Source organism: Oncorhynchus nerka, linkage group LG27, assembly GCF_034236695.1.
Source record: "Oncorhynchus nerka isolate Pitt River linkage group LG27, Oner_Uvic_2.0, whole genome shotgun sequence".
NCBI classification, from domain to species: Eukaryota; Metazoa; Chordata; class Actinopteri; order Salmoniformes; family Salmonidae; genus Oncorhynchus; species Oncorhynchus nerka.
The window spans coordinates 10,640,976-10,667,092 of record NC_088422.1 but is presented as its reverse complement, the minus strand read 5'-3'; the positions used below and the strand labels follow the sequence as shown (position 1 = coordinate 10,667,092).

The 26,117-nt window shown below is 42.8% G+C and overlaps 1 protein-coding gene across 1 annotated transcript in view; it reads left to right on the top strand.

The window, feature by feature from the left end:
- Window positions 1-8,216: 8,216 nt before the first annotated feature.
- The window catches only part of si:dkey-215k6.1 (transmembrane protein 132C), a 545,552-nt gene continuing 527,651 nt past the window's right edge, over window positions 8,217-26,117 (top strand). Inside the window, exon 1 of the mRNA XM_065011376.1 lies at window positions 8,217-8,839. Within this exon, the coding sequence (XP_064867448.1) occupies window positions 8,764-8,839 (76 nt within the window). The 5' untranslated portion in view covers window positions 8,217-8,763. The remainder of the gene's footprint in view (window positions 8,840-26,117) is intronic.

Below are 26,117 nucleotides of genomic sequence, written 5' to 3'. Positions count from 1 at the left end.
TGGCCCTAAAACAGAGAGTACACCGTAGCAGAATACCTGACCACTGGGACTGACCCTAAACAGAGAGTACACCGTAGCAGAATACCTGACCACTGGGACTGGCCCTAAACAGAGAGTACACCGTAGCAGAATACCTGACCACTGGGACTGGCCCTAAACAGAGAGTACACCGTAGCAGAATACCTGACCACTGGGACTGACCCTAAACAGAGAGTACACCGTAGCAAAATACCTGACCACTGGGACTGGCCCTAAACAGAGAGTACACCGTAGCAGAATACCTGACCACTGGGACTGACCCTAAACAGAGAGTACACCGTAGCAAAATACCTGACCACTGGGACTGGCCCTAAACAGAGAGTACACCGTAGCAGAATACCTGACCACTGGGACTGGCCCTAAACAGAGAGTACACCGTAGCAGAATACCTGACCACTGGGACTGACCCAACATTAAGAAAAGCTTTGACTATGTACAAACTCAGTAAGCATTGCCTTGCTATCAAGAGGCCGCCATAGCCTGTCTTCTATTGAGAGCCAGCTCTGCCTATATGCCTACTGCCCACAAAATTAGGTGAAAAATGAGCTACACTTACTAACCATAGCCAATAATATAACATTTAAAATGTCTATATTATTTTAAAACTTTTGAGAGTTTAATGTTTACTGTTAATTTCTCATTATTAATTTCCCTTTTTAAAAATAGTTTATTTCACTTGCTTTGCCAATGTAAACATACGTTTTGCGAGAGGAGTACTGTGGGCTTTGACTGAGCAGGCCTATGCTTGTGTCCTGCATGTGTGTACTGTCTGAGTGTTTCTCTCTGCAATTCTATCATTCTGTCTGTCCTTGTAAGATCAAATGGTCCACCTCATTCAAACACATTACAGAATGCCTTCTACGTAAAGACTACATGAGCCTGTGTTGTAAACCCAAATGTGTGCTTTGTTATAAAATAGCCTCCTCCCAGCAAGCACATAATGTTCCCACAACTTAAAATAAATAAATAATAATGTTCCCGGAACATTCTGGGAACCAACAGTTTTTACATTCATCTTGTGTTGTTGCCTACTGAATATCCGTTTTGTCCCTAAATAACAGGTTATTGTAGATACCCTACCCTAAATAACAGGTTATTGTAGATACCCTAACCCTAATATCAGGTTATTGTAGATACCCTAAATAATAGGTTATTGTAGATACCCTAAATAATAGGTTATTGTAGATACCCTAAACCTAAATAACAGGTTATTGTAGATACCCTAAATAACAGGTTATTGTAGATACCCTACCCTAAATGACAGGTTATTGTAGATACCCTACCCTAAATATCAGGTTATTGTAGATACCCTAAACCTAAATAACAGGTTATTGTAGATACCCTACCCTAAATAACAGGTTATTGTAGATACCCTACCCTAATATCAGGTTATTGTAGATACCCTAACCCTAAATAACAGGTTATTGTAGATACCCTAACCCTAAATATCAGGTTATTGTAGATACCCTAAACCTAAATAACAGGTTATTGTAGATACCCTACCCTAAATAACAGTTTATTGTAGATACCCTACCCTAAATAACAGGTTATTGTAGATACCCTATATATCAGGTTATTGTAGATACATTTACATTTACATTTAAGTCATTTAGCAGACGCTCTTATCCAGAGCTACTTACCCTAACGATAATATCAGGTTATTGTAGATACCCTAAATAACAGGTTATTGTAGATACCCTATATATCAGGTTATTGTAGATACCCTAACCCTAATATCAGGTTATTGTAGATACCCTAAACCTAAATAACAGGTTATTGTAGATACCCTAACCCTAAATAACAGGTTATTGTAGATACCCTACCCCTAAATAACAGGTTATTGTAGATACCCTAAATAACAGGTTATTGTAGATACCCTACCCTAAATAACAGGTTATTGTAGATACCCTAACCCTAATAACAGGGTATTGTAGATACCCTATATATCAGGTTATTGTAGATACCCTAAATAACAGGTTATTGTAGATACCCTAAATAACAGGTTATTGTAGATACCCTATATATCAGGTTATTGTAGATACCCTAACCCTAAATAACAGGTTATTGTAGATACCCTAAATAACAGGTTATTGTAGATACCCTATATATCAGGTTATTGTGGATACCCTAACCTAAATAACAGGTTATTGTAGATACCCTACCCTAAATATCAGGTTATTGTAGATACCCTACCCTATATATCAGGTTATTGTAGATACCCTACCCTACATATCGGGTTATTGTAGATATCCTATATATCAGGTTATTGTAGATACCCTAAATATCAGGTTATTGTAGATACCCTATATATCAGGTTATTGTAGATACCCTAAATATCAGGTTATTGTAGATACCCCACCCTAAATATCAGGTTATTGTAGATACCCTACCCTAAATATCAGGTTATTGTAGATACCCTACCCTAAATATCAGGTTATTGTATCTACCCTACCCTAAATAACAGGTTATTGTAGATACCCTACCCTAAATATCAGGTTATTGTAGATACCCTACCCTAAATATCAGGTTATTGTAGATAACCTATATACCAGGTTATTGTAGATACCGTACCCTAAATATCAGGTTATTGTAGATACCCTACCCTAAATATCAGGTTATTGTAGGGGTATCCGAGATGATGGAAGGGAGTAATCTGTGGGCAGCTGGATAGTTGTTAGACCAATACCTTTATTGACTCAAATACAGCACTGTCCATTGATTTCCATAAATAAATCAACAATTACATAATCAATATTTTGAAAAAAATATTTTCATAAACTATTAAATAATTAACATGCGTCACGTTCACATTTTTCTTGCAATTTATATAGTTAAATGACTAAATGTGTGAGAAATCGATATTAGGCTCTATAGACATGCATGGGCATTAATCTCATCTGAGTGTATGGCTGTGCAGTATGAACCTACAAAATCAGTCAAAACATAATTTTTTACTCGTCAATAAATCTTTCATAACATGATTCAACATGGTCTCAGGGCAATTTGTTTTATTCTGTACATAAATATGTGACACTCCATTTAGTATGATATATTGCGTTACGTCATGTTACATTATGAATGGAATAGCGGTCGTAAAATATCATACGAATCAGAGGACGTACCGTATAATACGTATCAAATCAAAGGACGTACCGTATAATACGTATCAAATCAGAGGACGTACCGTATAATACGTTTCAAATCAGAGGACGTACCGTATAATACGTATCAAATCAGAGGACGTACCGTATAATACGTTTCAAATCATAGGACGTACCGTATAATACGTATCAAATCAGAGGACGTACCGTATAATACGTATCAAATCAGAGGACGTACCGTATAAATCAGGGGTAATGTCCATAGGGGGATCAGCATGTAAGGATGTAAGGTAAGTGACCATTTGGGGGGGGTAATGTCCATAGGGGGATCAGCATGTAAGAATGTAAGGTAAGTGACCGTTTGGGGGGGGGGGGGGGTAATGTCCATAGGGGGATCAGCATGTAAGGATGTAAGGTAAGTGACCATTTGGGGGGGTAATGTCCATAGGGGGATCAGCATGTAAGGATGTAAGGTAAGTGACCATTTGGGGGGATGTTCATAGGGGGATCAGCATGTAAGGATGTAAGGTAAGTGACCGTTGGGGGGGTAATGTCCATAGGGGGATCAGCATGTAAAGATGTAAGGTAAGTGACCGTTTGGGGGGGATGTTCATAGGGGGATCAGCATGTAAGGATGTAAGGTAAGTGACCGTTTGGGGGGGATGTTCATAGGGGGATCAGCATGAGGATGTAAGGTAAGTGACCGTTTGGGGGGGATGTTCATAGGGGGATCAGCATGTGAGGATGTAAGGTAAGTGACCATTTGGGGGGGATGTTCATAGGGGGATCAGCATGTAAGGATGTAAGGTAAGTAACCGTTTGGGGGGGGTAATGTCCAATGTCCATAGGGGGATCAGCATGTAAGGATGTAAGGTAAGTAACCGTTTGTCCATGGGGGATCAGCATGTAATGTCCATTTGGGGGGGGGGGGGGATGGGGGATCAGCATGTAAGGATGTAAGGTAAGTGACCGTTTGGGGGGGGGGGAATGTCCATAGGGGGATCAGCATGTAAGGATGTAAGGTAAGTGACCATTTGGGGGGGGTAATGTCCATAGGGGGATCAGCATGTAAGGATGTAAGGTAAGTGACCGTTTGGGGGGGGGATGTTCATAGGGGATCAGCATGTAAGGATGTAAGGTAAGTGACCGTTTGGGGGGGATGTTCATAGGGGGATCAGCATGTAAGGATGTAAGGTAAGTGACCATTTGGGGGGTGTCCATGTTCACCGTTTGGGAATTTAATCAGCATGTAAAAATCTCCCCGGGGATAACCAGCATTATTCTAAGGATGTAAGGTAAGTGGTCAGAAGTGCCTAACCGTTGGGGGTAATGTCCACAGGGGGATCAGCAGAGCTGTAAGAGATGTAAGGTAAGTGACCGTTTCCAGGAGGTAATGGGGGGGTAATGTCCATAGGGAGATCAGCATGTAAGGATGTAAGGAAGTCTTGAAGTGTCCATTTGGGGGGGGTAATGTCCATAGGGGGATCAGCATGTAAAGATGTTTATTTCAGGTTTACGTGACCGTTTGGGGGGGGGTAATGTCCATAGGGGGTGAATTTTGCATGGTGTAAGGTAAGTTTGCTTCCCCACTTTTTCAGGCCCATTGATAAGGATGTGGGCGTGTCCAGCCTAGTTCCTTCTGAAGTACACAATCGGCTTCTTTGTTTTGCTGATGTTAAGGGACCATGCGGTCAGAGTGCCTAACTCCTCGCTGTAGGCTGTCTCGTTGTATGTTGGTAATCAGGTCTACTATTGTTGTGTCGTCAGCAAACTTGATGATGGAGTTGGAACCGAGTGAGGCCATGCAGTCGCAGGTATACAGGGAATACAGAAGGGGACTGAGGACGCACCCTTGTGGGGCCCACGTGTTGAGGATCAGTTTCCAGGAGGTAATGTTGCCTACCTTCACCACCTGGGGGTGGCCCGTCAGGAATTCCAGGATACATTTGCATAGGGAAGAGTTCAGACCCGGGGTCGTGAGCTTTGTAATGAGCTGATAGGGCATTACGGTATTAACCAGTCAAGCTGTAGCCGATGAACAGCATCCTCACATACAGTTGAAGTCGGAAGTTTACATACACTTTAACCAAATACATTTAAACTCAGTTTTTCACAATTTCTGACATTTAATCCCAGTAAAAATACCCTGTTTTAGGTCAGTTAGGATAACCACTTTATTTTAAGAATGTGTAATGTCAGAATTATAGTAGAGAGAATGATTTATTTCAGCTTTAATTTCTTTCACATTCCCAGTGGGTCAGAAGTTTACAAACACTCAATTAGTATTTGGTAGCATTATCTTTCAATTGTTTTACTTGGGTCAAACGTTTCGGGTAGCCTTCCACAAGCTTCCTACAATAAATTGGGTGAATTTTGGCCCATTCCTCCTGACAGAGCTGGTGTAACTGAGTTAGGTTTGTAGGCCTCTTTGCTTGCACACACTTTTTCAGTTCTGCCCACACATTTTCTATGGGATTGAGGTCAGGGCTTTGTGATGGCCACTCTAATACCTTGACTTTGTTGTCCTTAAGTCATTTTGCAACAACTTTGGAAGTCTGCTTGGGGTCATTGTCCATTTGGTAGACCCATTTGCGACCAAGCTTTAACTTGTACTGATGTCTTGAGATGTTGCTTCAATATATCCACATAATTTTCCTCCCTCGTGAAGCCATCTATTTTGTGAAGTGCTAGCTGGCTAGCTGTTGGCTAGCTAGCAGAGTCTCCTGCGGACCGAGTGCAGATGCGACCGCTCGCTCCAACCCGGAAGTACACCAAAAAAGGACACCGGCTTGTGTCCTTGTAAGCCTCCCCATTATTCCTCCAAACATAATGATGGTCATTATGGTCAAACAGTTCTATTTTTGTTTCATCAGACCAGAGGACATTTCTTCAAAAAGTACGATATTTGTCCCCATGTGCAGTTGCTTTTTTATTGCGGTTTTGTAGCAGTGGCTTCTTCCTTGCTGAGCAGCCTTTCAGGTTATGTCGATATAGGACTCGTTTGGCTGTGGATATAGATACTTTTGTACCTGTTTCCTCCAGCATTTTCACAAGATCCTTTGCTGTTGTTCTGGGATTGATTTGCACTTTTCACACCAAAGTACATTCATATCTAGGAGACAGAACGTGTCTCCTTCCTGAGGGGTATGACGGCTGCGTGGTCCCATGGTGTTCATACTTGCGTACTATTGTTTGTACAGATGAACGTGTTACCTTCAGGCATTTGGAAACTGCTCCCAAGGATGAACCAGACTTGTGGAGGTCTCACAATTTTTTTTCTTAGGTCTTGGCTGATTTCTTTTGATTTTCCCATGACGTCAAGCAAAGAGGCACTGAGTTTGAAGGTAGGCCTTGAAATACATCCATAGATACACCTCCAATTGACAGTTAGCCTTTCAGAAGCTTCTAAAGCCGTGACATAATTTTCTGGACATTTCCAAGCTGTTTAAAGGCACAGTCAACTTAGTGTATGTAATCTTCTGACCCATTGGAATTGTGATATAGTGAATTATAAGTGAAATAATCTGTCTGTAAACAATTGTTGGAAAAATTACTTGTGTCATGTACAAAGTAGATGTCCTAACCGACTTGCCAAAACTATAGTTTGTTAACAAGAAATTTGTGCAGTGGTTGAAAAATGAGTTTTAATGACTCCAACCTAAGTGTATGTAAACTTCTGACTTCAACTGTACGTCGTACCCAGTCGTACAATAGCATGCGAATTGGATGACTTAATTTATCATGTCTTGGAGGATGTATAGTATAATATGTCTTTCTCTGTGACCAGGTTGCTTGTTGCATAGTAACAACAAAAGAGAATTATGGGGAGAATTCACATTAGTGGTTAGAACTAAAACAACAAAGGTTAGGTGATTTTACATAGCAGGTTATGGGAATTGGGTTCAGTTGAGTTAAGGGTTAAGGGAAGGGTTAGCTAAAATGCTAGAGTTGTCACTGATGAAACTCAAACATTGGAACCTTAGGATTGCTAGAAGATCGGAGATTACGCCCACCCATCCTCCCTCCCTACTTTAATGTCTGTCTATAGTAACTAAACCATTAGTAGGTATCATACATCTCGGAGGTGCTCAGAAGTATGTTAAGTATGTTTTCGTATGTCTGAGGCCAGGCTGCATGATTTATTTAGTCATGAAGGGATCCTTTGTTCGGTCATTTTATCTCGTGCATAAAAGCCTTGTCTTCATTCAGACTGTTCCTGAATCCCCCGCTAGGGATCGCTATCACTCCTCCGGTATGAGCTGACAACCCGTTTGAAAGTTGTGGGAAATCCTCAGACCAGAGTTGGAGGAGCATTTGCAATTCAATAAGTCACAATGTTATTTCCCAGCTTTTAAACACTCAGCTGACAATGGAAACCAGTGTATGAAATATAGTCCGAGTCTAGGAACAAAATAATATTACATTTTTTATTTTGCCCGTGTCCTTTAATTGAACGTGTATCAGATCGTGAATAGTAGAGTTGGCTACAGTAGAGTATCACATATTTTATTGTACAAGCAGCCTCATGCAATCAGCTGATAGATGCATCTATCGATTACACTGTAAACAGGTGTTACAGTGTCTTAGACATGAATAATCGCCGACAGCTTCACTGTTCTTGTAAACACGGTGGCCTAAGACTAGAGCCTACTTAAAGGTTTCGCTTGCATCAGACGCAGTTTATCTACCACACGCCCACGTTTATCAGAATAACAGCCTAACAATATTAAACATCCATATTTGATATTTAATGAATTCATTATATATATAATTCTTTTTTAAACATTATTTAAAACAAATCTGTCTAAACTCACTCCAGTGTGTATTATAGACAGGAGGAAAGCGGCATAGGTCTCTCCTTTTTTGAGTCCCGTTACGCGTGACAATGTCCTCACATTCCAGTTTCTATTTGTTTGGGGAACATTTCTAACATTTGATTGGTTATCGCCGACCCTGCATCCTCGTTCACCTGCTTCCTCGAAATCCAACTATTGGCTCACAAATGTGTCACTATCATCCCGCCTCTAAACTGTCCCTCGCATCTTGTAGAAGCATCAATTGTAGCCTTCTCTTTCCTCTCTTCCACACGGCAGAAAGTACACACTTGAAGTTTAATCGCAGATACAAGAGATACGAGGGATGAGAGCTCGAGCGCAGCCGCACAGAAGCGAGAGTGGAACGTCGCCGACGGGGTCTAACCGGTCCAGAACAACTCGGAGCTTTTAAGCTATTTGCGTGGAAGGGTGGATTTAATCAACGTGGAACACTGAAAAGCATGCACTGAGTTTGAACAGTACTCGCCGCTTGTTTTTAAACTTTCGAGAAAAGGGTGAATATCAGAAAGCTAACGGAAAAGGGTTGGGAAAAGGAGTGCAGTCGGAACACTGGCTACGGGGTTCTACCAGTTTTGGGATGTAGCCAGTTGAATCGGAATGCGTTGTATTTTTGAGGACAAGGTTTTTAGTATAACTGTCGACACGGGTGCAGTTAAATAGGCTACACGGGACATAAGGAGTGCATTTAAACCGAGATTATGACACTAATGGGACATTAATATTTAGCATCAGAACAAGTAATTACATCCCTTCATCTGAACAGTTCGAGCAGAGAATACTTCGTCAACATGGACACATTACGGATTGCAATGCGAGACGCGTCTCTGGTTTATTCAATGCTTCTTTTGACTTCTTTTTGGAAAGGTAAGAACCGATAGAGGAAAACTTTTGTTCTAGAATAAGTTAGTCTACATATTCACTGTTTTCACGATTTACACAAAATGATTTAGAATTGTATGGCAGCTATTTATTCCACAACTACGCCCTGTCATTTCCGTGCTCCCCCAGAGGCTTTAATTATTCATGTATTTGATAGCCTATTTACATGACATATCATTAACATATTTGGGAATCATTTGTAGATTCACTTGTAGAAATAGCCAGATTGCAACTTTTACAGTATTTAAAAAAACTTTACCTGACTCCTGTTGATTCAGAATTGTGTGTGTGTGTGTGTGTGTGTGGAAATGACGATCATGATATAATGTAACCTACACCGGAGACGTGAAACACAAGATATGTCCAGAACACCCAATTATTTCGAACGGAAATGTTCAAATAGGCCCATGACAAATCACTCTGGATTTTTCTGTTACATTGGTTTGGGTTAAGAGCGTTTATTCTCTTCTTTTTAAGTCACTAAATTTAGCATGAACATTGGCCATGCGTCGTATGCTATTTTCTCACGTTGTTTTCAGTGAACTCACATATAAAATACATTTTAAAAAATCCTACAATCGTCATTGATAAATTGGCTAAATTATTGGAACGTTATTTAATTTGCCAGATTGAGAACTATTTCATGACCGGCGTCAATGAGTAGCCTACGGAAAATTGTGTGACACAAATGTTGCTCTGCATTGCCATACTAAAATCACATGACGGGTTGTTATCGTTTTTCGGGATAGTTTACGTACATAAATTAATTCCACTTGACCACAGGCCGTACATTGAATACGTTTAATTTGTCACAACTGTGCAAAATGTTTGACTTGTGCAAGGTAAATGGCTCAGACCGTTGACAGTTGTGTGATGGAGAGGCCAAAGTGCAGGACAGCCTTTGTCCCGGCTTTGAAAAGTAACTGGAGCAACAGAATTTGACTCTGCACAGCTGTGGCGGAGTATCGGTTTATTAACACGCTTGAAGAACAGCCTGGTTAACTCAACCCCGTTGTTTTTTATTAGTCTGACCTAGGCCTATCAACATGACTGTAGTCGCTCCCTTGGCACTTGGAAAAGACCAAGACGGGCCGATCTGCAACAATGCACACTGGAATTTGGTCACATTTCACCTTTGCTGTTAAATTAAATCGTATTTATTGGGCGTATGGGAGCACTGCTTTAATAAGGTAAAGTAGCTAAGGCTAGTGGATAATGTTCTGGAAACGAAAGCTGACCTTGCGCGTTGATTTGTGGTAAAGGCCTTCAGTCAAGCGTGTCGCGGCACGGTTCCCACTGTCAATCCCGTTTATTTAGGCTACCACTCTGAACTGAAATGTGAATCTAAGTTTAGTAATATGAATGTCAATGCTTGAGATGCTGGTAAAAAAGGTTTTGCCTGAATCACAAATGCATAATAGTTTGGAAAATGAATGACACACCAAAAACGTGCGCGTAAAAGCCAATTTTGCAATTGTTGTTAGTTATCTTGCCTTCTTTTTCGGTTAGATTGTATCCAGCATAACATGGATTCAGCTTTTTCCATAAATTTGTTAGTTTATCAATCAAAGACAATCCATGTGCATCTGCAGAATCCATGTAATTACAGTAGGTAGCCTAATGTCAATGCATATTATATATCTGCAATTGTCTCCATAAATTGTGTGAAAGATCAATGGCAACAAAAAAACGGACACAATGCATTCCACATTAAACAGTAGGCCTATTATCTTCCTTCGCTATATTATAAATCTGTTTGAGTACGAGAATCGTCAAAGCGGGCCGATCTGCGTCGTCTCCCGGAGGAGCTGATATACCTCGTGTACGGTTTCTGTTTTATCTGAAAATTAATTGCACACACGCCTGGTGTCCCAGGTCTATATCAGTCCCCGATTTAGACCTGGGTCAGTCCCTGATTTAGACCTGGGTCAGTCCCTGATTTAGACCTGGGTCAGTCCCTGACTTAGACCTGGGCCAGTCCCTGATTTAGACCTGGGTCAGTCCCTGATTTAGACCTGGGTCAGTCCCTGACTTAGACCTGGGTCAGTCCCTGATTTAGACCTGGGTCAGTCCCTGATTTAGACCTGGGTCAGTCCCTGACTTAGACCTGGGTCAGTCCCTGACTTAGACCTGGGTCAGTCCCTGATTTAGACCTGGGTCAGTCTGGGTCAGTCCCTGATTTAGACCTGGGTCAGTCCCTGATTTAGACCTGGGTCAGTTCCTGATTTAGACCTGGGTCAGTCCCTGATTTAGACCTGGGTCAGTCCCTGATTTAGACCTGGGTCAGTCCCTGATTTAGACCTGGGTCAGTTCCTGATTTAGACCTGGGTCAGTTCCTGATTTAGACCTGGGTCAGTCCCTGATTTAGACCTGGGTCAGTTCCTGATTTAGACCTGGGTCAGTCCCTGATTTAGACCTGGGTCAGTCCCTGATTTAGACCTGGGTCAGTCCCTGATTTAGACCTGGGTCAGTTCCTGATTTAGACCTGGGTCAGTTCCTGATTTAGACCTGGTTCAGTCCCTGATTTAGACCTGGGTCAGGGATTAATTGTGTTTGAATGCTATACAACAACATTTTAACACCTCGAACCACCATTGTGTACAGTACTATAATTTGACATAAAACAAAGATAAGATTATCGTAATTTGTTTTCCTTCACATTGGCTCAAAACTCGCAGATTTAACTAGTCAAACAGAAGTATAACTGGGCTATTCATTCTCCAAAATATCACACACACACACACACACACACACACACACACACACACACACACACACACACACACACACACACACACACACACACACACACCACTAGTTACTTTCTGTAGTTAGATCATAAATCCAGACTCTAGACAACAAATTGGATGGAAACATTTTCAAAGTGAAGGAATGTGAAGGAACCCATAACATTTACAGGCGCAGAGTGCGTGCCTGTTAAAAACGGCGTTGGACAGACTGTGACCTTCACAATGAACTTTACAGCTGGAATAAGCAACAGTGATATCCCCAGATCCCCTTTACTGCAATACAAATGCCACGAGGATGCAGTGGTATGTGTGTGTGTTTATCATTTGTGGGGAGTAAGGAGAAGCTCACAAACCACTCTTACGGATATCCCGTTTTGTCTCTCAAACAGCAATATTGAATTTGGGACCCACATTTATGTCCACAACACTTATAATATATATATATATTTTTCATATTTTTTATTAAGGATAAAATAAAATGAAGAGTCTTTGTTTGGGCTTGTTGTTGCTTTAATATATTATTTTAATATATATATTTTTTATGATGCTAAGTGTGTGACATGAAATGCATCTGTACCACTGAGGTGGTACAACTGGTATCTAGAGTGGGCAGACTTTGCAATACTGGTGTGCAGTTTTTTAAAGAAGTGTGTGTGTGTGTGTCTGTGTGTTGTACAAGAGGCAGACGTACGATGGAGATAATTCACGGATGAAACAGTTGTAGGCCTCAGACTATATTACATATGCATGGAAATGTTCCGGGGCGGAGCTGAGCAAGCATTCTCTTATTTTCCTCTCTCGCAGACGCATTTACAGAGAGAGTGAAGGCATGTCTGTTTACGGAGAGAGTGAAGGCATGTCTGTTTACGGAGAGAGTGAAGGCATGTCTGTTTACGGAGAGAGTGAAGGCATGTCTGTTTACGGAGAGAGTGAAGGCATGTCTGTTTACGGAGAGAGTGAAGGCATGTCTGTTTACGGAGAGAGTAAAGGCATGTCTGTTTACGGAGAGAGTGAAGGCATGTCTGTTTACGGAGAGAGTGAAGTCATGTCTGTTTACGGAGAGAGTGAAGGCATGTCTGTTTACGGAGAGAGTGAAGGCATGTCTGTTTACAGAGAGAGTGAAGGCATGTCTGTTTACGGAGAGAGTGAAGGCATGTCTGTTTACAGAGAGAGTGAAGGCATGTCTGTTTACGGAGAGAGTGAAGGCATGTCTGTTTACAGAGAGAGTGAAGGCATGTCTGTTTACGGAGAGAGTGAAGGCATGTCTGTTTACGGAGAGAGTGAAGGCATGTCTGTTTACGGAGAGAGTGAAGGCATGTCTGTTTACGGAGAGAGTGAAGGCATGTCTGTTTACGGAGAGAGTAAAGGCATGTCTGTTTAGTCTCAAGTGTAATTCCCGTTCTATAGTATTTGGTGAATAAGCTGTACTGAATAACTGTACAATTCCCCTTTCATTTAAAAGAATGGAGTGTATTATCCTGGAAGGGTTCTGTTGTCAGTTCGGAAATAGGGAATTGCACCCGGCTGGAGAAATATAGTTTCTTCCACAGTGTACTGAAACAGTCAATTGGATCATTCGTCTATACAGTAAAGGGGATATATCAGCAAATCTCTGCTTCCTCTTGTTTATTCACATATTTATTTTTATTTTTTTTTACCTTTATTTAACCAGGCAAGTCAGTTAATTAAGAACACATTCTTATTTTCAATGACGGCCTAGGAACAGTGGGTTAACTGCCTGTTCAGTGGCAGAACGACAGATTTGTACCTTGTCAGCACAGGGGTTTGAACTTGCAACCTTCCGGTTACTAGTCCAACACTCTAACCACTAGGCTACTAGTGCATTGAACCCGTGAACACACACACACACAGGACTTTTTGGGGACCGAAAATGGATTTCCATTCAAAATCCTATTTTCCCTAAGCGCTAACCCTAACCTTAACTTCAACTCTAACCGTTACCCTATTTCTAACCCTAAACCCCTAAAGCCTAAAATAGTCTTTTTACAAGTGAGGACCAGCAAAATGTCCTCACTTCTCTGAATTTTAGTTGGTTTACCATTCTTGTGAGGATTTCTGGTACTCACAAGTATAGTTAAACGTGTATACACACACCACAACAAAACACCACACCACAACACAACAAAACACCACACCACCCACAACACAACACAACAAAACACCACACCACACCACACCACACCACAACAAAACACCACAACACAACACAACAAAACACCACACCACAAAGGGTACAGATTTGGTGGAGGAGAAAAATTGATCAAGTCTGTGCCTGTGGAGGTTAGCCTTGTCTGTTCTAGGGAAACGGCCCACCTGACAGGAGAAATGCTCAGCACTGGTGGCTAGGCAACCCCCAAACCCACCTCCACCCACCCAACCACCCAGTCTACAGACTTGATATCCAGAATTCGAAGTCCAAATATCCAAATATTCCTCTTGACAGAGAAAGCAACGTGGCTATGTTGACAGAGAAAGCAACGTGGCTATGTTGACAGAGAAAGCAACGTGGCTATGTTGACAGAGGAAGTGACGTGGCTATGTTGACAGAGAAAGGACGTGGCTATGTTGACAGAGAAAGCAACGTGGCTATGTTGACAGAGAAAGCAACGTGGCTATGTTGACAGAGAAAGCAACGTGGCTATGTTGACAGAGAAAGCAACGTGGCTATGTTGACAGAGAAAGCAACGTGGCTATGTTGACAGAGGAAGTGACGTGGCTATGTTGACAGAGATGTTGAAGAAAAGGACGTGGCTATGTTGACAGAGAAAGCAACGTGGCTATGTTGACAGAGAAAGGACGTGGCTATGTTGACAGAGAAAGCAACGTGGCTATGTTGACAGAGAAAGCAACGTGGCTATGTTGACAGAGGAAGCAACGTGGCTATGTTGACAGAGAAAGCAACGTGGCTATGTTGACAGAGGAAGTGACGTGGCTATGTTGACAGAGAAAGGACGTGGCTATGTTGACAGAGAAAGCAACGTAGCTATGTTGACAGAGAAAGGACGTGGCTATGTTGACAGAGGAAGGGACGTGGCTATGTTGACAGAGGAAGTGACGTGGCTATGTTGACAGAGAAAGTGACGTGGCTATGTTGACAGAGAAAGCAACGTGGCTATGTTGACAGAGAAAGCAACGTGGCTATGTTGACAGAGAAAGCAACGTGGCTATGTTGACAGAGGAAGTGACGTGGCTATGTTGACAGAGAAAGGACGTGGCTATGTTGACAGAGAAAGCAACGTAAAGGACTATGTTGACAGAAAGGACGTGGCTATGTTGACAGAGAAAGGACGTGGCTATGTTGACAGAGAAAGGACGTGGCTATGTTGACAGAGAAAGGACGTGGCTATGTTGACAGAGAAGAAAGTTGACAGAAAGCAACGTGGCTATGTTGACAGAGAAAGCAACGTGGCTATGTTGACAGAGAAAGGACGTGGCTATGTTGACAGAACGTAGCTATGTTGACAGAGAAAGGACGTGGCTATGTTGACAGAGAAAGAGTGGCTATGTTGACAGAGGAAGTGACGCTATGTTGACAGAGAAATGTTGACAGAGAAAGCTATGTTGACAGAGAAAGGAATGTTGACAGAGGAAGGACGTGGCTATGTTGACAGAGAAAGTGACGTGGCTATGTTGACAGAGAAAGGACGTGGCTATGTTGACAGAGAGAAGGACGTGGCTATGTTGACAGAGGAAATGTGACGTGGCTATGTTGACAGAGAAAGTGACGTGGCTATGTTGACAGAGAAAGGACGTGGCTATGTTGACAGAGCGAGTGACGTGGCTATGTTGACAGTTGACAGAGAAAGTGGCGTGGCTATGTTGACAGAGAAATGTTGACAGTGGCTATGTTGACAGAGAAAGGACGTGGCTATGTTGACAGAGAAAGGACGTGGCTATGTTGACAGAGAGAGGACGTGGCTATGTTGACAGAGAAAGCAACGTGGCTATGTTGACAGAGGAAGTGACGTGGCTATGTTGACAGAGAGAGTGACGTGGCTATGTTGACAGAGAAAGTGACGTAGCTATGTTGACAGAGAGAGGACGTGGCTATGTTGACAGAGATGTTGAGAGAAAGTGACGTGGCTATGTTGACAGAGAGAGCTATGTTGACGTGGCTATGTTGACAGAGGAAGTGACGTGGCTATGTTGACAGAGGAAGTGACGTGGCTATGTTGACAGAGCGATGTGACGTGGCTATGTTGACAGAGAGAGAGTGACGTGGCTATGTTGACAGAGAAGTGACGTGGCTATGTTGACAGAGAAAGGACGTGGCTATGTTGACAGAGAAAGCAACGTGGCTATGTTGACAGAGAGATGTTGACAGAAGAGAGTGTGGCTATGTTGACAGAGAAAGCAACGTGGCTATGTTGACAGAGAAAGCAACGTGGCTATGTTGACAGAGGAAGTGACGTGGCTATGTTGACAGAGAAAGGAGTGGCGTGGCTATGTTGACAGAGAAAGCTATGTTGACAGAGGAAGTGTAGCTATGTTGACAGAGAAAGGACGTGGCTATGTTGACAGAGGAAGTGACGTGGCTATGTTGACAGAGGAAGTGACGTGGCTATGTTGACAGAGGAAGTGACGTGGCTATGTTGACAGAGAAAGCAACGTGGCTATGTTGACAGAGAAAGCAACGTGGCTATGTTGACAGAGGAAGTGACGTGGCTATGTTGACAGAGAAAGGACGTGGCTATGTTGCCAGAGAAAGCAACGTAGCTATGTTGACAGAGAAAGGACGTGGCTATGTTGACAGAGAAAGGACGTGGCTATGTTGACAGAGAAAGGACGTGGCTATGTTGACAGAGAAAGGACGTGGCTATGTTGACAGAGAAAGTGACGTAGCTATGTTGACAGAGAGAGGACGTGGCTATGTTGACAGAGAGAGTGACGTGGCTATGTTGACAGAGAAAGTGACGTGGCTATGTTGACAGAGGAAGTGACGTGGCTATGTTGACAGAGAGAGTGACGTGGCTATGTTGACAGAGAAAGTGACGTAGCTATGTTGACAGAGAGAGGACGTGGCTATGTTGACAGAGAGAGTGACGTGGCTATGTTGACAGAGGAAGTGACGTGGCTATGTTGACAGAGGAAGTGACGTGGCTATGTTGACAGAGCGAGTGACGTGGCTATGTTGACAGAGAGAGAGTGACGTGGCTATGTTGACAGAGAGAGTGACGTGGCTATGTTGACAGAGAAAGGACGTGGCTATGTTGACAGAGAAAGCAACGTGGCTATGTTGACAGAGAGAGGACGTGGCTATGTTGACAGAGAAAGCAACGTGGCTATGTTGACAGAGGAAGTGACGTGGCTATGTTGACAGAGAGAGTGACGTGGCTATGTTGACAGAGCAAGTGACGTAGCTATGTTGACAGAGAGAGGACGTGGCTATGTTGACAGAGAGAGTGACGTGGCTATGTTGACAGAGAGAGTGACGTGGCTATGTTGACAGAGGAAGTGACGTGGCTATGTTGACAGAGGAAGTGACGTGGCTATGTTGACAGAGCGAGTGACGTGGCTATGTTGACAGAGAGAGAGTGACGTGGCTATGTTGACAGAGAGAGTGACGTGGCTATGTTGACAGAGAAAGGACGTGGCTATGTTGACAGAGAAAGCAACGTGGCTATGTTGACAGAGAGAGGACGTGGCTATGTTGACAGAGAAAGCAACGTGGCTATGTTGACAGAGAAAGGACGTGGCTATGTTGACAGAGAAAGGACGTGGCTATGTTGACAGAGAGAGTGACATGGCTATGTTGACAGAGAAGGATGTGGCTATGTTGACAGAGAGAGTGACGTGGCTATGTTGACAGAGAAAGTGACGTGGCTATGTTGACAGAGAAAGGACGTGGCTATGTTGACAGAGAAAGGGCATGGCTATGTTGACAGAGAAAGGACGTGGCTATGTTGACAGAGAGGACGTGGCTATGTTGACAGAGAAAGGACGTGGCTATGTTGACAGAGAAAGCAACGTGGCTATGTTGACAGAGAGAGGACGTGGCTATGTTGACAGAGAAAGCAACGTGGCTATGTTGACAGAGGAAGTGACGTGGCTATGTTGACAGAGAGAAAGGACGTAAATGCGACGTGGCTTTGTTGACAGAGAAAGGACGTGGCTATGTTGACAGAGAAAGGATGTGGCTATGTTGACAGAGAGAGTGACGTGGCTATGTTGACAGAGAAAGGATGTGGCTATGTTGACAGAGAAAGCAACGTGGCTATGTTGACAGAGAAAGGACGTGGCTATGTTGACAGAGAAAGGATGTGGCTATGTTGACAGAGAAAGGATGTGGCTATGTTGACAGAGAAAGGGCATTGCTATGTTGACAGAGAAAGGACGTGGCTATGTTGACAGAGAAAGGACGTGGCTATGTTGACAGAGAAAGGGCATGGCTATGTTGACAGAGAAAGGGCATGGCTATGTTGACAGAGAAAGGACGTGGCTATGTTGACAGAGAAACGACGTGGCTATGTTGACAGAGAAAGGATGTGGCTATGTTGACAGAGAAAGGACGTGGCTATGTTGACAGAGAAAGGATGTGGCTATGTTGACAGAGAAAGGGCGTGGCTATGTTGACAGAGAAAGGACGTGGCTATGTTGACAGAGAAAGGACGTGGCTATGTTGACAGAGAAGGATGTGGCTATGTTGACAGAGAAAGGGCGTGGCTATGTTGACAGAGAAAGGACGTGGCTATGTTGACAGAGAAAGGACGTGGCTATGTTGACAGAGAAAGGACGTGGCTATGTTGACAGAGAAAGGATGTGAATGCGATGTGGCTATGTTGACAGAGAAAGGACGTGGCTATGTTGACAGAGAAAGGACGTGGCTATGTTGACAGAGAAAGGACGTGGCTATGTTGACAGAGAAAGGATGTGGCTATGTTGACAGAGAGAGTGACGTGGCTATGTTGACAGAGAAAGGACGTGGCTATGTTGACAGAGAAAGGACGTGGCTATGTTGACAGAGAAAGGACGTGGCTATGTTGACAGAGAAAGGATGTGGCTATGTTGACAGAGAAAGGACGTGGCTATGTTGACAGAGAAAGGACGTGGCTATGTTGACAGAGAAAGGATGTGGCTATGTTGACAGAGAAAGGACGTGGCTATGTTGACAGAGAAAGGATGTGGCTATGTTGACAGAGAAAGGACGTGGCTATGTTGTTTAATATCCTCTTTAAAGTGAATGTACTCATAAGTAGCACATTGTGTGTGAGTCTATGGGTCTCTGTGTCTCAAAAGGGAATCTATCTGTGTAAGTGTGCGAGTGTGTTTTAATAATTGATGAAAGAGGCATGTGAGTGTGTGTGTGTGTGTGTGTGCGTGAAGTCTGAGTCTATAAGTCATAATTGACGAGAGAGGTCTGTGTGTGTGTGTGTGTGTGTATGTGTGTGGCGGCTGGGTCTATAAGTCATGTTTGGGTTTAAGGTGGTGGCAATCAGGGAGACATTTCCCACCAGATTAGCGTCTGTGAAGCCGAGAGGGTAATGAGGGTGATCATTATCATCAATGTCTTAATGAGATAATGACCCAGTTGAGAGAGGAGATGTGTAGGAGAGTCATGCTGCTGTTAGATGCTACCATTCACCATGATATTCTGATGCTACCATTCACCATGGTATTCTGATGATACCATTCACCATGTTATTCTGATGATACCATTGACCATGATATTCTGATGCTACCATTCACCATGCTATTCTGATACTACCATTCACTATGTTATTCTGATGCTACCATTCACCATGTTATTCTGATGCTACCATTCACCATGCTATTCTGATGCTACCATTCACCATGGTATTCTGATGCTACCATTCACCATGGTATTCTGATGATACCATTCACCATGTTATTCTGATGATACCATTGACCATGATATTCTGATGCTACCATTCACCATGTTATTCTGATGATACCATTGACCATGCTATTCTGATACTACCATTGACCATGATATTCTGATGCTACCATTGACCATGATATTCTGATGCTACCATTCACCATGATATTCTGATGCTACCATTGACCATGATATTCTGATACTACCATTGACCATGATATTCTGATACTACCATTGACCATGATATTCTGATGCTACCATTGACCATGATATTCTGATGCTACCATTGACCATGATATTCTGATGCTACCATTCACCATGATATTCTGATGCTACCATTCACCATGATATTCTGATGCTACCATTCACCATGATATTCTGATGCTACCATTGACCATGATATTCTGATGCTACCATTGACCATGATATTCTGATACTACCATTCACCATGATATTCTCCCCTTTTACTTTCTTTCTCAAACACTTTCTCGAGGTACTTGATTCCATTGATCTGTCTCTCTCTCTTTCTTATCCCTCACTCTCTCCCTACCTGTCACACACATGCACTTTTTGTGCGTTTTCCTCTCTATCTCTTTATCCTTTCTTTGTCCTCTCTATCTCTTTATCCTTTCTTTGTCCCCTCTATCTCTTTATCCTTTCTTTGTCCTCTATCTCATTATCCTCTATTTGTCCTCTATCTCATTATCCTCTCTTTGTCCTCTCTCTCTCTATCCTTTATTTATCCTCTCTATCTCTTTATCCTCTCTCTATCCTTTATTTATCCTCTCTATCCTTTATTTATCCTCTCTATCTCTTTATCCTCTCTCTATCCTTTATTTATCCTCTCTATCTCTTTATCCTCTCTCTATCCTTTATTTATCCTCTCTATCTCTTTATCCTCTCTCTATCCTTTATTTATCCTCTCTATCTCATTATCCTCTCTCCATCCTCTCTCTCTCTATCCTTTATTTATCCTCTCTATCTCATTATCCTCTCTCCATCCTCTCTCTCTCTATCCTTTATTTATCCTCTCTCTATCCTTTATTTATCCTCTCTATCTCTCTATCCTTTATTTATCCTCTCTATCTCATTATCCTCTCCCCATCCTCTCTCTCTCTATCCTTTATTTAGCCTCTATCTCTGTATCCTCTCTCTCTTTATCCCCTCTATCTCTTTATCCCAGCTTTATCCTCTATCTCTTTATTATCTCTATCCTCTCTTTATCTTCTCTCTCTTTACCCTCTATCCTCTCTATATCCTCTCTCTCTCTTTATCCCCTCTCTCTCTTTATTATCTCTATCCTCTCTTTATCCCCTCTATCTCTTTATTATCTCTATCCTCTCTTTACCATCTCTATATCCCCTCTCTCTCTTTATTATCTCTATCCTCTCTATCTCTTTATTATCTATATCCTCTCTTTACCCTCTCTATATCCTCTCTCTATATATCCTCTCTCTCTCTCTATATCCCTATCCAATCTATCTTCTTATCCCCTCTATCTTTATTATCTCTATCCTCTCTTTATCCACTCTACTCTTATCTCGTTCCTCTCTTTATCCGCTCTCTCTTTATTATCTCTATCTCTTCTCTTCTCTACTCCTCTTCTCTTCTTTCCTCCCCTTCTCTACTTTCCTCCTCTTCTCTACTCTCCTACTCTTCTCTACTTTCCTCCTCTTCCTCCTCCTCTTCTCTACTTTCCTCTTCTTCTCTACTCTCCTCCTCTTCTCTACTTTCCTCCTCTTCTCTACTCTCCTCCTCCTCTTCTCTACTCTCCTCTTCTCTACTCTCCTCCTCTTCTCTACTCTCCTACTCTTCTCTACTTTCCTCCTCTTCTCTAGTTTCCTCCTCTTCTCTACTCTCCTCCTCTTCTCTACTTTCCTCCTCTTCTCTACTCTCCTCCTCTACTCTCCTCCTCTTCTCTACTCCTCCTCTTCTCTCCTCCTCTTCTCTACTCTCCTCCTCTTCTACTCCTCTTCTCTACTGTATACTGACTGTAGTGTGTACTGTATACTGACTGTAGTGTGTACTGTATTCTGACTGTAGCGTGGAGCATGTACTCTATTCTGACTGTAGCGTGGAGCGTGTACTGTATACTGACTGTAGCGTGTAGCATGTACTGTATTCTGACTGTAGCGTGGAGCATGTACTGTATACTGACTGTAGCATGTACTGCATACTGACTGTAGCGTGTACTGTATACTGACTGTAGCGTGCACTGTATACTGACTGTAGCGTGTACTGTATACTGACTGTAGCGTGTACTGTATACTGACTGTAGCGTGTAGCATGTACTGTATACTGACTGTAGCGTGTACTGTATTCTGACTGCAGCGTGGAACATGTACTGTATTCTGACTGTAGCGTGAAGCATGTACTGTATTCTGACTGTAGCATGTAGCGTGTACTGTATTCTGACTGTAGCGTGTACTGTATACTGACTGTAGCGTGTACTGTATTCTGGCTGTAGCATGTAGCGTGTACTGTATTCTGAATGTAGCGTGGAGCATGTACTGTATTCTGACTGTAGCATGTAGCGTGTACTGTATTCTGACTGTAGCGTTGAGCATGTACTGTATTCTGACTGTAGCGTGGAGCGTGTACTGTATTCTGACTGTAGCGTGGAGTGTGTACTGTATACTGACTGTAGCGTGAACTGCATACTGACTGTAGCGTGTACTGCATACTGACTGTAGCGTGTACTGTATACTGACTGTAGCATATACTGTATACTGACTGTAGCGTGCACTGTATACTGACTGTAGCATGTAGCGTGTACTGCATACTGACTGTAGCGTGTACTATATACTGACTGTAGTGTGTACTGTATACTGACTGTAGCGTGTACTGTATACTGACTGTAGCGTGTACTGTATACTGACTGTAGCGTGTACTGTATACTGACTGTAGCGTGTACAGTATACTGACTGTAGCGTGTACTGTATACTGACTGTAGCGTGTACAGTATACTGACTGTAGCGTGTACTGTATACTGACTGTAGCGTGTAGCATGTGCTGTATACTGACTGTAGCGTGTAGCATAAACTGTATACTGACTGTAGCGTGTACTGTATACTGACTGTAGCATGTACTGTATACTGACTGTAGCGTGTACTGTATTCTGACTGTAGCGTGGAGCATGTTCTGTATTCTGAATGTAGCGTGGAGCATGTACTGTATTCTGACTGTAGCGTGTACTGTATACTGACTGTAGCGTGTACTGTATTCTGACTGTAGCGTGGAGCATGTACTGTATTCTGACTGTAGCGTGGAGCGTGTACTGTATACTGACTGTAGCGTGTAGCGTGTACTGCATACTGACTGTAGCGTGTACTGTATACTGACTGTAGCGTGTACTGTATACTGACTGTAGCATGTAGCGTGTACTGCATACTGACTGTAGCGTGTACTGTATACTGACTGTAGCGTGTACTGTATACTGACTGTAGCGTGTACTGTATACTGACTGTAGCGTGTAGCATTTACTGTATACCGACTGTAGCGTGTAGCATGTACTGTATATTGACTGTAGCGTGTACTGTATACCGACTGTAGCATGTACTGTATACTGACTGTAGCATGTAGCATGTACTGTATACTGACTGTAGCGTGTACAGTATACTGACTGTAGCGTGTACTGTATACTGACTGTAGCGTGTAGCATGTACTGTATACTGACTGTAGCGTGTAGCATATACTGTATACTGACTGTAGCGTGTACTGTATACTGACTGTAGCATGTACTGTATACTGACTGTAGCATGTACTGTATACTGACTGTAGCGTGTACTGTATTCTGACTGTAGCGTGGAGAATGTTCTGTATTCTGAATGTAGCGTGGAGCATGTACTGTATTCTGACTGTAGCATGTCGCGTGTACTGTATTCTGACTGTAGCGTGGAGCATGTACTGTATTCTGACTGTAGCGTGTACTGTATACTGACTGTAGCGTGTACTGTATTCTGACTGTAGCGTGGAGCATGTACTGTATTCTGACTGTAGCGTGGAGCGTGTACTATATACTGACTGTAGCATGTAGCGTGTACTGCATACTGACTGTAGCGTGTACTGTATACTGACTGTAGCGTGTACTGTATACTGACTGTAGCATATACTGTATACTGACTGTAGCGTGTACTGTATACTGACTGTAGCATGTAGCGTGTACTGCATACTGACTGTAGCGTGTACTGTATACTGACTGTAGCGTGTACTGTATACTGACTGTAGCGTGTACTGTATACTGACTGTAGCGTGTAGCATTTACTGTATACCGACTGTAGCGTGTAGCATGTACTGTATATTGACTGTAGCGTGTACTGTATTCTGACTGTAGCGTGGAGCATGTACTCTATTCTGACTGTAGCGTGGAGCGTGTACTGTATACTGACTGTAGCGTGTAGCATGTACTGTATTCTGACTGTAGCGTGGAGCATGTACTGTATACTGACTGTAGCATGTACTGCATACTGACTGTAGCGTGTACTGTATACTGACTGTAGTGTGTACTGTATTCTGACTGTAGCGTGGAGCATGTACTCTATTCTGACTGTAGCGTGGAGCGTGTACTGTATACTGACTGTAGCGTGTAGCATGTACTGTATTCTGACTGTAGCGTGGAGCATGTACTGTATACTGACTGTAGCATGTACTGCATACTGACTGTAGCGTGTACTGTATACTGACTGTAGCGTGCACTGTATACTGACTGTAGCGTGTACTGTATACTGACTGTAGCGTGTACTGTATACTGACTGTAGCGTGTAGCATGTACTGTATACTGACTGTAGCGTGTAGCATGTACTGTATACTGACTGTAGCGTGTACTGTATACTGACTGTAGCATGTACTGTATACTGACTGTAGCATGTACTGTATACTGACTGTAGCGTGTACTGTATTCTGACTGCAGCGTGGAGCATGTACTGTATTCTGACTGTAGCGTGAAGCATGTACTGTATTCTGACTGTAGCATGTAGCGTGTACTGTATTCTGACTGTAGCGTGTACTGTATACTGACTGTAGCGTGTACTGTATACTGACTGTAGCGTGTACTGTATTCTGGCTGTAGCATGTAGCGTGTACTGTATTCTGAATGTAGCATGTACTGTATTCTGACTGTAGCATGTAGCGTGTACTGTATTCTGACTGTAGCGTTGAGCATGTACTGTATTCTGACTGTAGCGTGGAGCGTGTACTGTATTCTGACTGTAGCGTGGAGTGTGTACTGTATACTGACTGTAGCGTGTACTGCATACTGACTGTAGCGTGTACTGCATACTGACTGTAGCGTGTACTGTATACTGACTGTAGCATATACTGTATACTGACTGTAGCGTGCACTGTATACTGACTGTAGCATGTAGCGTGTACTGCATACTGACTGTAGCGTGTACTATATACTGACTGTAGTGTGTACTGTATACTGACTGTAGCGTGTACTGTATACTGACTGTAGCGTGTACTGTATACTGACTGTAGCGTGTACTGTATACTGACTGTAGCGTGTACAGTATACTGACTGTAGCGTGTACTGTATACTGACTGTAGCGTGTAGCATGTACTGTATACTGACTGTAGCGTGTAGCATATACTGTATACTGACTGTAGCGTGTACTGTATACTGACTGTAGCATGTACTGTATACTGACTGTAGCGTGTACTGTATTCTGACTGTAGCGTGGAGCATGTTCTGTATTCTGAATGTAGCGTGGAGCATGTACTGTATTCTGACTGTAGCGTGTACTGTATACTGACTGTAGCGTGTACTGTATACTGACTGTAGCGTGTACTGTATACTGACTGTAGCATGTAGCGTGTACTGCATACTGACTGTAGCGTGTACTGTATACTGACTGTAGCGTGTACTGTATACTGACTGTAGCGTGTACTGTATACTGACTGTAGCGTGTAGCATTTACTGTATACCGACTGTAGCGTGTAGCATGTACTGTATATTGACTGTAGCGTGTACTGTATACCGACTGTAGCATGTACTGTATACTGACTGTAGCATGTAGCATGTACTGTATACTGACTGTAGCGTGTACAGTATACTGACTGTAGCGTGTACTGTATACTGACTGTAGCGTGTAGCATGTACTGTATATTGACTGTAGCGTGTACTGTATACCGACTGTAGCATGTACTGTATACTGACTGTAGCATGTAGCATGTACTGTATACTGACTGTAGCGTGTACAGTATACTGACTGTAGCGTGTACTGTATACTGACTGTAGCGTGTAGCATATACTGTATACTGACTGTAGCGTGTACTGTATTCTGACTGTAGCGTGGAGAATGTTCTGTATTCTGAATGTAGCGTGGAGCATGTACTGTATTCTGACTGTAGCATGTCGCGTGTACTGTATTCTGACTGTAGCGTGGAGCATGTACTGTATTCTGACTGTAGCGTGTACTGTATACTGACTGTAGCGTGTACTGTATTCTGACTGTAGCGTGGAGCATGTACTGTATTCTGACTGTAGCGTGGAGCGTGTACTATATACTGACTGTAGCGTGTAGCGTGTACTGCATACTGACTGTAGCGTGTACTGTATACTGACTGTAGCGTGTACTGTATACTGACTGTAGCATATACTGTATACTGACTGTAGCGTGTACTGTATACTGACTGTAGCATGTAGCGTGTACTG